The 12,560-nt window shown below is 34.1% G+C and overlaps 8 protein-coding genes across 8 annotated transcripts; 3 read left to right on the forward strand and 5 right to left on the reverse strand. All coding sequences in view use genetic code 12, as the record gives it.

Moving 5' to 3' along the window:
- Positions 1-82: 82 nt before the first annotated feature.
- Positions 83-730, reverse strand: YTH1 (cleavage polyadenylation factor RNA-binding subunit; the record flags this gene model as incomplete). Its single annotated transcript, XM_707717.1, has 1 exon — positions 83-730. One exon carries the CDS (start codon positions 728-730, stop codon positions 83-85), a length of 648 nt encoding a protein of 215 aa, XP_712810.1.
- Positions 731-1,422: 692 nt separating this feature from the next.
- OSM1 (Osm1p) lies at positions 1,423-2,934 on the forward strand (the record flags this gene model as incomplete). Its single annotated transcript, XM_707718.1, has 1 exon — positions 1,423-2,934. One exon carries the CDS (start codon positions 1,423-1,425, stop codon positions 2,932-2,934), a length of 1,512 nt encoding a protein of 503 aa, XP_712811.1.
- A 283-nt stretch (positions 2,935-3,217) lies between these two features.
- CAALFM_C205710CA (60S ribosomal protein eL33) lies at positions 3,218-3,997 on the reverse strand (the record flags this gene model as incomplete). Its single annotated transcript, XM_019475236.1, has 2 exons — positions 3,218-3,522; positions 3,979-3,997. The coding sequence occupies 2 exons, from the start codon at positions 3,995-3,997 to the stop codon at positions 3,218-3,220; spliced, it is 324 nt and encodes a 107-aa protein (XP_019330781.1).
- A 471-nt stretch (positions 3,998-4,468) lies between these two features.
- Positions 4,469-5,761, reverse strand: CAALFM_C205720CA (oxysterol-binding protein; the record flags this gene model as incomplete). Its single annotated transcript, XM_707719.2, has 1 exon — positions 4,469-5,761. The coding sequence occupies one exon, from the start codon at positions 5,759-5,761 to the stop codon at positions 4,469-4,471; it is 1,293 nt and encodes a 430-aa protein (XP_712812.2).
- Positions 5,762-6,322: 561 nt separating this feature from the next.
- On the reverse strand, positions 6,323-7,780 carry GWT1 (glucosaminyl-phosphotidylinositol O-acyltransferase; the record flags this gene model as incomplete). Its single annotated transcript, XM_707720.2, has 1 exon — positions 6,323-7,780. One exon carries the CDS (start codon positions 7,778-7,780, stop codon positions 6,323-6,325), a length of 1,458 nt encoding a protein of 485 aa, XP_712813.2.
- Positions 7,781-8,515: 735 nt separating this feature from the next.
- SPO7 (Nem1-Spo7 phosphatase regulatory subunit) lies at positions 8,516-10,060 on the forward strand (the record flags this gene model as incomplete). Its single annotated transcript, XM_707721.2, has 1 exon — positions 8,516-10,060. The coding sequence occupies one exon, from the start codon at positions 8,516-8,518 to the stop codon at positions 10,058-10,060; it is 1,545 nt and encodes a 514-aa protein (XP_712814.1).
- Positions 10,061-10,567: 507 nt separating this feature from the next.
- On the forward strand, positions 10,568-11,818 carry CAALFM_C205750WA (uncharacterized protein; the record flags this gene model as incomplete). The annotated part of the gene is made up of 1 exon (XM_707722.2): positions 10,568-11,818. One exon carries the CDS (start codon positions 10,568-10,570, stop codon positions 11,816-11,818), a length of 1,251 nt encoding a protein of 416 aa, XP_712815.2.
- Positions 11,819-12,003: 185 nt separating this feature from the next.
- On the reverse strand, positions 12,004-12,336 carry CAALFM_C205760CA (uncharacterized protein; the record flags this gene model as incomplete). Its single annotated transcript, XM_707723.1, has 1 exon — positions 12,004-12,336. One exon carries the CDS (start codon positions 12,334-12,336, stop codon positions 12,004-12,006), a length of 333 nt encoding a protein of 110 aa, XP_712816.1.
- Positions 12,337-12,560: the final 224 nt, after the last annotated feature.

The following is a 12,560-nucleotide window of genomic DNA, read 5'->3' on the forward strand; positions in this document are numbered from 1 at the left end:
AAGTCTAATATATACACATACATTTTGCTTATGATTTAATAAATCGTATAATTAAATTACTATACATGCTGATACTAGTACTCTATATACTTTCTTCCTTCGGTTCTGAATCTTCTTTCTTATCTGATTCTTCCTTTGAATTATCCACATGTTTACTTGTCATTTGTATCAAATTATCGGGTCTAATTCTTAAATTCAAATTATGGAAATCAAACTTGGGATGAGTAAATTCACATTCAGGGCCTTTTGGACAGAATCCATAAAGATATAACGGGCATAGCACTCGTCTGACATGACGATTCTTACAATTGGGACCTTCACTACAGAACCCTTGATTATAGTTTAAGCATTCTGGTATTTTCAGTTGAGGATCAACATGTAGATACAAACACTCTGATGTTTGAGTACAGTAGCCATTTTTGGAATAAAACAAACATTCAGGCATTTTTCTTAAATTGTATTCATGTAAGAACTCGCAATGATCACCCTTTTTACATAATCCTCTTAACCAATGTTTACAAACAATCTTATTGGAATACATTGCAGATACGTGTTTATTAGGACAGTTGTTGCCCTGGGGACAAGAATTGTCAGGATTTAATGGGTTGTAGAATTGACATACTGGACGATCAGGATCAAGACCAAAATTATATTCCTGACGTAAAAATGGTTCAAACTTAAAATGTCTGTTTGATGTATTTGGATGTATTACTGGATTCAGCTGTAGCATGTGTTGATTTTAAAGTCTTAGTGATGTGTTGAGTATAACAAGTAATTACTTGAATAAAATAATTTGAAAAAAATAAGGAATAGATATATAAACAAATTTCTTTGATTTAAATCAATTGTCGATTAATAATCGCTGTAATAAATTTGTTCGATTATGAGTGATAATGATGGATGAATGAATGACCGAAGATTTTTCTAATATAAATCGTGCCTCTAATTTTATTTTTCTCTTTCGTTCTATTGAAGCCAGCGTATATGCAGGAATGTTCATTTTATGCTTTTTATTTGCGGCCACGGAACGAGATTCAGTTTTTTTGCGTGGTGGTGGATTATAAATTTTCATACCATCACCTTGTGGCTGCAGAACGAAGTAACACGTAAACTTCGCAACTACACCAAAAAATGAAAATAAATAAAAATCATACCATTATTATTATAAGGGGTGGGTTATGCGCACATAGAACCGCCCGATGTCTAAATATAAATCTGGCAGTCTCCGACTTTCATTTTGATTCTTTTAATTCAAAAAAATCCTATTAATTTCTTCTTCAATTCATACTATATAAGAAGAAGAAAAAGCTTAGTTCAGTCATCACGTTGGTCCGATTTTTTAAACGATATCTATTAATAATAGGTATCAGTATTATTTTAGTTTATTGTAACCAATCTTTGTACACATTCGCCTCGTCATTCATGTCCAAAATCTTGTCGTCAATCCCAGGAAATATGAGTAAATCAATAGCTAAGTACGATACAATTGTGATTGGATCAGGGTTAGCTGGATTAACCACAACCTATCAGTTGCTGAAAGCTGGTCAAAAGGTGGCATTGTTAGAGAAAAGTGAAAAATTAGGGGGTAATTCCATTAAAGCTTCATCAGGTATCAATGGTGTTCCCACAAAATATCAAAAGCAGCCACTGACGGACTCCATTGAATCCTTTGTTCAAGATACTTTAAAAACTGGGAAAAATTTGAACGATAAGAAGATGGTTGATATTTTAACTAAGAATTCACGTGATGCTATTTACTGGCTTAGCGATGAAATAAATGTCGATTTGTCTAATGTTGTCTTGTTGGGTGGACATTCGCATGCCAGGACTCACAAGGGTGACAAGTTGCCTCCTGGATTTGCAATAGTTTCCGCGTTAACTAAGAAGCTTGACGGTTTCCAAGCTGAAAACCCTGATCAACTTACAATTTTAAAGAGTTCCACTTTGACCAAAATTTTAACAGAAGGAAACAAAGTCAAGGGAATAGAATTTACCGACAGTGAAAAACAACCCCAAGAAATGTATGCAGACAATGTTGTGTTGGCCACTGGTGGGTTCTCCGCTGATTTTGACTCACCCACATCATTGTTGCAAAAGTACAGACCTGACTTGCTTGGATTTCCTCTGTCAAATGGTGCACAAACAACTGGTGACGGACAAAAAATCGCAGAGCGTGATGTCAATGCCGAGTTGATTCATATGGATAAAGTTCAAGTACACCCTACTGGATTTATGAAAGTATCCAATCCTAATGAAAATTGGAAATTCCTTTGTGGTGAGCTCATGAGAGGTATTGGTGGTATTTTACTTTCACCGGTTACTGGTTGGAGATTTGTCGACGAATTACAACCAAGAGATGTTGTTACGGATGCAGTATTGAAACATTCTCAGATCGGTCAAAACAATGAGATTGGGTTGAAATCTGATAATGGAGATGGCTACGGTTCTGTGATTGTTATTAGCGGCAACGACTACCAAAAAGCCACCACTCACATCGAGTTCTACAAGTCCCAAGGGTTATTACAAGAAGGATCAATTGAGGATTTGTATTACTTGTTGATCAAATTGAATCCAAAATTGCCATTAACCCTCGACCAGTTAAAGGATAAATTTTCCGGTTGTGACGCGATCATTGAAGGTACACAACAGGATAGTTTAGGAAGAACAAAATTCGGGGGCAGATTTGGAGATTTGAAGAAATTGTATTTTGGAGTGACTACACCAGTTGTACATTTCACGATGGGTGGTATCAAGGTTAACCCATCAAATGCCAAAGTTGTCACTAAATCAGGTGATACAATCTCGAACTTGTTTGCTATCGGTGAAGTAAGTGCAGGTGTACATGGTAATAACCGTTTGGGGGGATCTTCCTTACTTGAATGTGTTGTATTTGGTAGATTTGTTAGTGAGAATATACTTTCAGGCAAAAACTAGTTCACAATCTATCTAGATAAGAGTTCATAGTTTGTGATTTTATTGTAGAGTATATAATAAATACATTTTTATTTGTCCAGTTTCAATAAATTACTCTTATTATTGATATTTTTATATTATATGTATTTACTATTTGAATAAAAGTAAAATAATAATAAATGCCTTTTATTTGTATGAAACCAAGTCATTATATTACACCAAATAATGGATATGAACCACATTATTTTCTTAATTCATCGTAACTATTTTTTTTAAACTTCCCCTATATATGTAGACAACAAACTTAGATGTTAGATGGGTACAACATAATTCTAACAGAAGCACCAAAAGTCTTTGGTGGCAAGTTCTTTTTGAAGTTAGCTCTGACTAAACCGTTGTTACCGTGAGTTCTGGTGACTTTACCCCAGATAACTCTGATCTTAGAACCTCTGATTTCTTTTGGAGCTCTATAAACGTAAGCAATTCTTTTACCCAAGTAGAATTTAGCGTCTTTTGGAGAAGCAACACCTTCAATTTGAATCAATGACACGTTTGGGTTAGTAACGCTCTTAGAACGTTGGTAAGAAATGTGTTTACCTTTAACGTATACTATAAAAAAATGTTAGTATTTGATTTCGAAAATCAACTAGTACAGACACAAATAATGGTAATAAGAAGGAAACTTGAAATTCTTGTAAACAGTCATTATTCCAGATATACTCAAGTAGATTGATTTTTCCATAATATTTTGAATCGATTCTTGTGAATACTTTGTTGCTGACTTACGTGGTTGAATACTACCGAAATAAATCAGCATATCCAAATAAGTCAGATATTTATACCCCTAAACTATTATTGATATTCTAAATGTTCTTCATAAATTCCCTTTATTATATGATTTGTAGTTTATTAATTTAACAAATTGATGGAATCCTCTAAAGTCTCTTTTGCTTGACTTGCCAAATCTCGATTTTCAATTTTCATTCATTTCATAAATGACTTAGTTTCATAGTTCCTTCTTGTTTCTACTAGTTTGCTATAGTCTGCTTTCATTTTTGAACATACATCTGTGTGATTCAGCCATTGTTAATAGTTTAGTTATCTTAAATGGTTATATAAGAACAAGGTTGTTTGAAATTTTTTATGACAAAATTAGATACTGAGTTTTTTTTTTTTTTCGCAGTACTCAGTCACACACGCTCTCTCTCTCTCTGCAGAACTCTATGGAATGACTGTTACTACAGAAGCTACTAACAAAAAAAAATAATACAAAAAGCAAAGTGTGCGTGCACACAAGTCAGTGCGACTAAATGTGTGCAGTAATATTTATACTTTCACAACCTGTATATAATAGCCCTACTTTATTGCACGTGATAGCCCTAATCTTGTAAGTTGCAGTAGACAAAAAAAAAAGATACTGCGTTTCTATTCGAAAATTGATTGCAAATGATATACTGATTTGTAATCCTTCTATAGTAAACTGTTTATATTTAAATGATGTACTACTATTATAAACATTATTTTACGAAATTGAAAAAACCTACTCTAAATTCATTTAAAAGACTATTTCTTTTTCATCTTCCAACTTTTTCAAGTTAACTCTCCAATGCTTGGCTTCACCATGGTCATACTTTGAGTCTTTCAAAGTTCCTGAAGGTGCATTATGGATGGATAAGTTTGAAATGTTGGTCAAGTTTGTAAATTCATCTTTAATAGGTGCATCTGCATCCTTGTTTAAGTAATCGATTTTATCAAACCATCTAGTTTCCCAAGTTATGCCTGCGTCTTTTTCCTGTTTTCTTAATTTACGTTGCTCATTTTCAATCAACGTTTTTTCAGTTGCAATTAAATTGTAGTCGGACTTCTTAATAGCTTCTGCAACTTTAAACCAAGCTTTTCTGGATTCTAATTTATGTTGTTCTTCGATGGGCTTCACCTGCAAATGATGAGTTGGGGTTTTGCTTGCATCGTAAAACACGTCATTTTTGGAAGTTGGAGTAGAAGAACCTTTACCAATATATGACTTCCCTGACCATTGACCCAGAATAGTCACCAAGGCATTTTCTTTGCTGGCACTAGCATACGCATCACGGTAAATTCTTGCTTTAAAAGTGTTCTTCTTACCGGAAATCCAACCACGTCCACTATATTCAATTACGGCAATGTGACCACTGGATGCTTGTATGTATGAGATACCTTCCAATTCAACAAAAGGAGCAGCAGTAATCAAACCTTCAATATGCAAAGGTGGCAAGGTGATCAAAAATGTTTCATCTATTTCTGGATATTTCAACAAGGCATGTCCGTATTGCTTGATATTTATAGAAGTAGTAGAAATACTTGATGTGATACCATTGTAACCTTGTAAAACAACCCCGTGCTTTTTGTTTTTAATGGCATATGCAGTCACCGGTGGATGATGGCTGACTTGTTCAGACACCAAGTCGGTCTCTCCTGTCTTGTCATCTTGCCATTTTCCTACGAAAACTTCACCCAAAAATGGATTTAAAGGTTTCTTTTCACTACCCATACTTTCGTTTCTTGAGCAATATTGAGACTTTAATGTAGATATAAACCATCTTGTAACGGCTATCATTTGCTGTAAATTGATAGCTTCAATTTCTTCTTTGGCTGGGTTTTCCGTGGTTTTGATTAAACTTGGGGCAATAAATAAATCAGGATGCTCGGCCCAATATTGAGAATATTCCACCAATGAAGTGGGGGACAAGATAAAAGGTGGTGCTGTCAAGGACGATAAATCTCCATTGAAGGAGGCAATTGACTTTAAAAATGAGGTCCAGGATGACGATTTAGCTGTTTCTTCAGAACTGGATTTGGAGTTTGACATGACAAAAAAATATACTGTTGGCTTGAAGACGATGTGTTATTTTAAAATATAGATAATCAATAAAATGCAACTACTGCAGGATTTTTGTTTTCTCTTTTTTGTTTTTTTTGGTGGTGTTTCTTTTTATTCCTAAACTTTATAGAGATGTAGTAATACGTTATTAAACAAAAAATATGAATATGCCACAACTAAGGATGTTTAAGATTTCGTTTGGGAAAAGGATTCAACAGATTAATTTGCTGTTCGTTTTCGCCCTTGTCGTTTCCGTTTGGCGCGTTCAGTGAGGGAATGAGGGAGAAAAAAAAAATGTAGGGAAAAATAAATTAGAGAGTGAGAGTCAAAGATTGGAAACGGGAAAGTAAAAGGAAAAGATAACTTCGGTTTGTGTTCGCTTGTATAGATTTTCTGAACGCTCTTGTGATTGTGTTGAAAGTGCGATATGGATATTTCGGATGTTTCTGAAACCAACTGTACCATTTGTTAGACATCACTACTTAAGTTGTTCCTACTATATACATATACACATCTATGGTATGATACCACATTTTTTCTATTTCCTTTCTAAAGCTTGATGTAGATCTTCCTCTTATCCAAATATAAGGCGAGCAATGTCCAAGTAAGACTATAGCCAATCAAGATAATCACTGCCATTTTATTGCTAGTTTCCAAAGTGTTGATGGACATGTTAATAAACCCTGTTAATAAATTGCTGACCAAGAAGATAAATAAACCATTGTTATTAATAGAGTCCAATACAGTAGAAGTAAGGTTCCCCGGGATAAATTTTTCAATTAAGTCATAACATAATAAAAACGTAGCATTGTACGAAACGACCCACATGACGTAGGGGAAATTGGCCAATCGTCTTGAAATTGGTTGCAAGAATGATAAGTTGCTGATGAACAAACTGAAAGCTAAGTGATAGAAGATACATGCCAAATATAATCCCTGAGTAGTGGCGACTGAGAAAAACAGCAGCAGCTCTTTCTTGTGTTGTTTTTTTGAAATACGAATTTTGCTAATGGTTATTAAGTTGTTCTTTGTTTTGTAGCCTGTTAAAACAAATGACCCAAAAGACTGACCAATTATAAAAATACAAAGATATCCAATAAACGAAAAAATACCTTCTTTATTCATGGTGATGAGAGATTCAAGTCTGTTTTCGCTGCTCAAAATGAACTTCAACAAACCAGTCTTATTCAACGCTACCTCATAAGCAATTGAGATACCAATTCCTATTATGAAGCGTGGAACCAAATTCAACACCGGGTCTAATATTCCCAATACAATTGGCAAGAACCCTAATGTGAAGAAAAAATTCCAATGGATTCCATACTCTGTTTCGTGTTCCTGATAGTCCAATTGCTTAACACTAACAAAACGAATAGCTCCTAAAACAAGTATAGGCACTGACTTGATAAAGTTCTGCTTGATTGTTTTCAAATAACTCTTCCAACTAAATTTGTAGTTGTCGGTGTGGTTCTTGATCAATTGTCGAGAATTAGCCAACCCCATGGAGAACACAAACGACCCAACTCCTAAATCCATCATTGACGTGCCCCATGTTTCCACTTTGGCAAATCTTCTTGGGAAAATAGGAAAATCAACAGCTAATATAGCTAGATTAGTAATTATCAACATTTGAGAACGATAGGCTGTTATAAATTGTTTTCTCGGCAATAGTTCGTCCGATTTATCTTCTTTTGTATCATTTTGTCTATGGGGTGAAGATGGTTTCTCAACATGGTAATTCACTAGATATATAACTAATGATGGAATAACAATAAAATAATGCAAATAAGAAGGGCTGTTGCTATAAACAGTAATGGATGCTAGAATTGTCAACACATTAAGAATGTAGTCGTAAATCAAAGCTAAATCACCAAGAGACTTTTTCAACAATCTAAAGGACAAATAAGATGATAATGCTATACTGGTTACAGCATAAATTTCTTCAATTGTGCCACCAGTCAAATCTGAGACAAATTGTTCTTTCAATTGTTTTAAAGACGATGACATGGTAACAACTCAATTATGCGGGGAATTTAATGCCAGAAATAAAAAGTTGTTAATTGAAAATAATAATTAAAGGGTAAGTGGAAGATAGGAAAGAAGGAGGAGATTTGGTTGTTCAGTGAACAGTTTGGTTGAGGTCAAGAATTTTTAGTTAACTTCTTGGTGGGTTTTTGTATTTATGCACCGAACAATTTTTAAATCGGGTGTCAAAAAATAATTTCAAACTTTAAATAAATCTAATTAGTTCACTTTAGATAAATCAACACTGCGATGTAGGTTTGTTGTTTCAATTGAGATTCAAGTGTTTCTTTCTAAGCACCACAATTCAGGTTCTCTTTCTGAAAACCGTTGTCAATTCGATTCTTTACACTCTAAAGAATATATTGTGTTGTAGATCACGACTGAGTTAGTAAAATTGTGCGAATAGCCTGACAAGGGAAAAAAAAAAATTTTACTTTTGAAGGAAAAAAGATTTGAGTTAGTTTCAAAATGGGGAAAGTAATAAACAATAAAATCCCATTAATTTATCAAAGATCTTACTAAAGACTCAAGTTAATTTGTCATTATTGTTTAGTCGTATTCAAGTAACTACTCAATAATCTTATTCTATTACAGCTAGCTAATACATTCAATAAAAATTGTATAATAAAAATTGTGGCTAGTTTATCATATTTTCATACAGATAACAAAGAAAAGGTTTCAAAGTCTGCTCTATTCCATCCAAATAGAGCCTTCAATATGTCGAATTCAATTGGATTTGAGGAGGAAAATGATACAGCTTGTGATGCAACGTCCAAAGTCAAGCAACTGCGCTCGGCACTGAGTTTGAACTCATCGTCGTCAAGACGCAATTCATTAGAAAGAATGTCACACGATGAAGGTATCTCGTCACCAACCAGCAGCATTAATTATATGTCATCTTCATCAACAAAATCACCACCACCTTCACCTCCGAAATCTCCACGTTTGGAAAACACCAAAAAGATGTTCAAAATGATGTCTATTACATCGCCCATGGGATCGCTGAGCGAGTCAGTGGTGCTCTCTGATTCAGACGAAAGAAGTTCTTTGGAATTACAAGAGCGAGGTACTATCACTCCATCAAGACATATGGAGATAAATCAGAGCTCCGATGAAGATGATACAGAATTTGATTCCACGAGATTGAGGTTTTCGGCCCGCAAAGGTCGTAGAAAGAGTGGGACTGACGAGGAGAGTCCTAGCAAACGATCTATAAAACTTTCAAGGGGGGCATCACCAGCACGAAAAGGGCGCAGAAGAGGTAGCAGTCCTTCTCCTCACTCTGATACAAACACCCAAGGGAAATCATCTTCCACAAGTAAACGCAAGTTACGTAGAAAATCAAAGGAGAGTGATAAGTCTCATAGGTCTGAATTTTTTGGTACAGGATATACATCCATGCCAACATCCGGGAAAGTATTTAGAAATTTGCTAATATTGGAAGAGAATCTTAGAGAGCAGGTGATACAGCAGCGAGCCATGAGACGCAAATATTTGACATTTTTAAGTATATTGTGCTCCATCATTGCCGCATTGTCACATCATTTATTTTTCTTAGATAACTCATCTACGGGTACTTTGAAAGTCATTTTGCAATTCTGCTTATTGGCGACAATAGTAACATTGATGTTGTACCATTTATCAGGGGAATACCAGAAAACTATTGTGCTACCACGAAGGTTTTTATCACTGACAAATCAAGGTTTGAGACAATTAAATGTTAGGTTGGTTAAGATAAAAACGCCATTTTTCGACAAGTTGACCGATTTGATTAGAGAAATTCTGTTGGCAATTGTCAATTTTAATTTAAGTGTTTTCCACAAATTGTCACCTGAATCGATTCAAAATAAGAATTCGAAAATAGAAGTATTTTTAGTGACTTGTCAATCTCAATGCCAACCCAGAATAGGTGTTACTGACGTTAAGTTAGTGTTGAATGCAAGAGTTTTCAATACTGATATCAGAGAAGGTTGGGAAATGTACCGAAGTGAGTTTTGGATAAATGAAGGTATAAGAAGAAGAAATAATATGCTTTCTTTCATTTCTGGCTCTCCTGTAGCCAAGCCTGTTGGTTTGAAGAGAAGAAAAAGAAAATCTGAAAATAATGACTCGTCCATTAAACCAAAGAGCATCCCTGCTTCATTAAGTGAACAAAACTTGCAGGTACTTAGTAGTGGATTTGAGTATAACAATGACAATAATGTTGATCTCAGAAGTGAAACAAGCAGCCCATTAAGATCAGATACTTTGGTTAGTGATTAATTTTCTCGTAATATAATTTTAATGAATGTTTTTGAGTTGTTTTCTTTTTTTTTTGTATTTTGCATGTGTGTATACACTTATATAACTGGTTTTTATATAAAGATGAACAATATATAATGATAGTACGTAACGTTGTGTGTTTCAGCAGTACACTGTTGCTCTCTGCGGTGTTGAAGAGAAACAAGACCACGAAAACCTTTAATTCTTGTAGTTTTGAGTAAATGATATATGTAAGCTTAATTTCTGGTGTATATCTAGAAATGTTAAGTAGAATTTACACTTTACAGACTTGGTCTTGAACTGTCCAATTGCATATTGATTTATTCTACATTCAGAAGGATTGTGATTTCAGAGTTCTTTTATTGCACAAAAACGTATGAAGAAAAATTTGTTCTGGTATCCACAAAAAAAAAATATCAATCTCATCTCTTCACTTTTCAATTTTAGGATTCTTTTCAAAGTTTTACTATTATATTTATACCTTCAAAAACTATATTAACGGTAACAATGAGTGAAGAAATAATATCAAAGAAGCCATCTAAACCACAGGCATCAAGAAAGGGTAAAAGAGCCTGGAGGAAGAATATTGATATTCAAGAGATTGAACAAAACTTACAAGACAAAAGAGATGAAGAAATTGTACTTGGGAAGGAAGTTACAGATGATTTTGTTATTGATGATACACCTAGTAGTAAATCAGGGAAATTGCCAAAGAAATTGAAAACCAAGGAGATTTTAACTAACAAATCTAAAATACCTGCATTAACCAACCAAAGACATCAAAAAAAGGGAGAGAACACTATTCAGGGGGTCAAAAAAACTGATCTTTTAAGATTGATTCAACTAAATGGAGGGAAATTTAAAAGTGAGGATAAGTATGTTAATCGTTTGGAACAAGACGGAATTGTGAATGGCTCAAGTCAAGATTTATGGGATGACACTGATAATAATGAAAAGAAAAAGATTCCTGATTTTATGAAATCTACTGCAGAAGTGACCAAAGCGTCGGTTGTTCCTAAAACTTTGAAAGTGAACCCAATCAAAATTACATCTAATGAATTAACAGATAAGAAAATTCATGCCGGTAAATCGTATAATCCATCTTTAGAATCTTGGAAAGAGTTGATTAATCAAGAGTATGACATTGAATATAAACGCGAGTTAACTAGACAACAAATCGAGGAACATCGTAATAAGATCAAGGAGTTGATGATTACTTTAGATGATAATATGTTATCCGATAGTGATGATGATGAGGATGATGAAGATAATGACAAGGTGGAAGAGGAAGAACAGTTGAACGCAAATGGTGAGAAGGATTACTCGTTATCTATAAATAAACCTAATAAAATCAAGATCAAAACCAAGACTAAAAGAAACAAAGAGTTGAAGCATAAAGAAAGAGTGAAGTTGGAGCAACAAATCAAAGACTTGAAGAAACAGTTAAAAGACTTGTCAAATTTGGATGAAATTTTAGAAAAGCAAGCAGTTAAAGATCAGAGTCAACCAAATGAAAAGAAACGCAAGAGAAGAGAAAAATTGTTCAAGTATTCACTTGTCGAAACTCCATTGGAAGTTAAATTATCTGATGAGTTGAGTGGGAACTTGAAGAATTTGAAACCAGAAGGTAATTTGTACTACGATCAAATGTTGAGTTTACAATCTAGTGGGAAAATCGAATCCAGAGTGCCTGTTAACAAGAAAAGGAAGTATACTAAAAAAATCACTGAAAAATGGACTTACAAAGATTTCAAGTAAAGTTGAATTCTTTTCATACACATGTTGTTTTCATTTTTGTTGGTGGTTTGTGGTCGTTTCAAGTTTCGATAAATAAACTATTTTATTCTCTTTCATTTTTCTTTTAACCTATATCATAGTAATATACACATGCTAAGTTCGTTTCAACGTTTAATACCAACATCTTTAATATTCCTTCTCTCAACCTAAGATAATTCCCATTCGCCAAATGCATAACCCCTGAATAATCTTTCTCTTAATGTGAAATATTCGTCTCTGTATGGAGTCCAGTATCTTTGTTCGATCTTTTCAGCAGTCTTGAACGATTCAGGAGCAACAGCTTCACTAGTTTGACCTCGTTTGACCCCAGTTAATAACAAGTCTCTGGCCATCATTTTGTCATCCCATTCGTCTAAATGGTATCTGTCATTCTTCCAACCATTATCCCAGTATCTAATGAATTGGACGCCATGGCCTGCCAATCCAAAAAATGCAGTCATTATAGCATATGGTAACAACCCTTCAAATGGAACTGGCATTGTTTATGTATCAAATTATTTATTATGGAGAATATGTAAAAATATAGTAGGTACTAGTTCAATAAGAGAAGGACTATCTCAGTGAGTGAGAAAATTATTTTCAGTTGGGTTTTGATTGGTTAACGAAAATTATATGAGAAGGAGAGAGAAAAAACATAAACTTAATTGCCTTTATGCACGACTCTTTTTGGATGCAAAATGACAACACAACTAATAGAGAGAGC

This window comes from Candida albicans, chromosome 2, assembly GCF_000182965.3.
Source record: "Candida albicans SC5314 chromosome 2, complete sequence".
NCBI lineage: Eukaryota > Fungi > Ascomycota > Pichiomycetes > Serinales > Debaryomycetaceae > Candida > Candida albicans.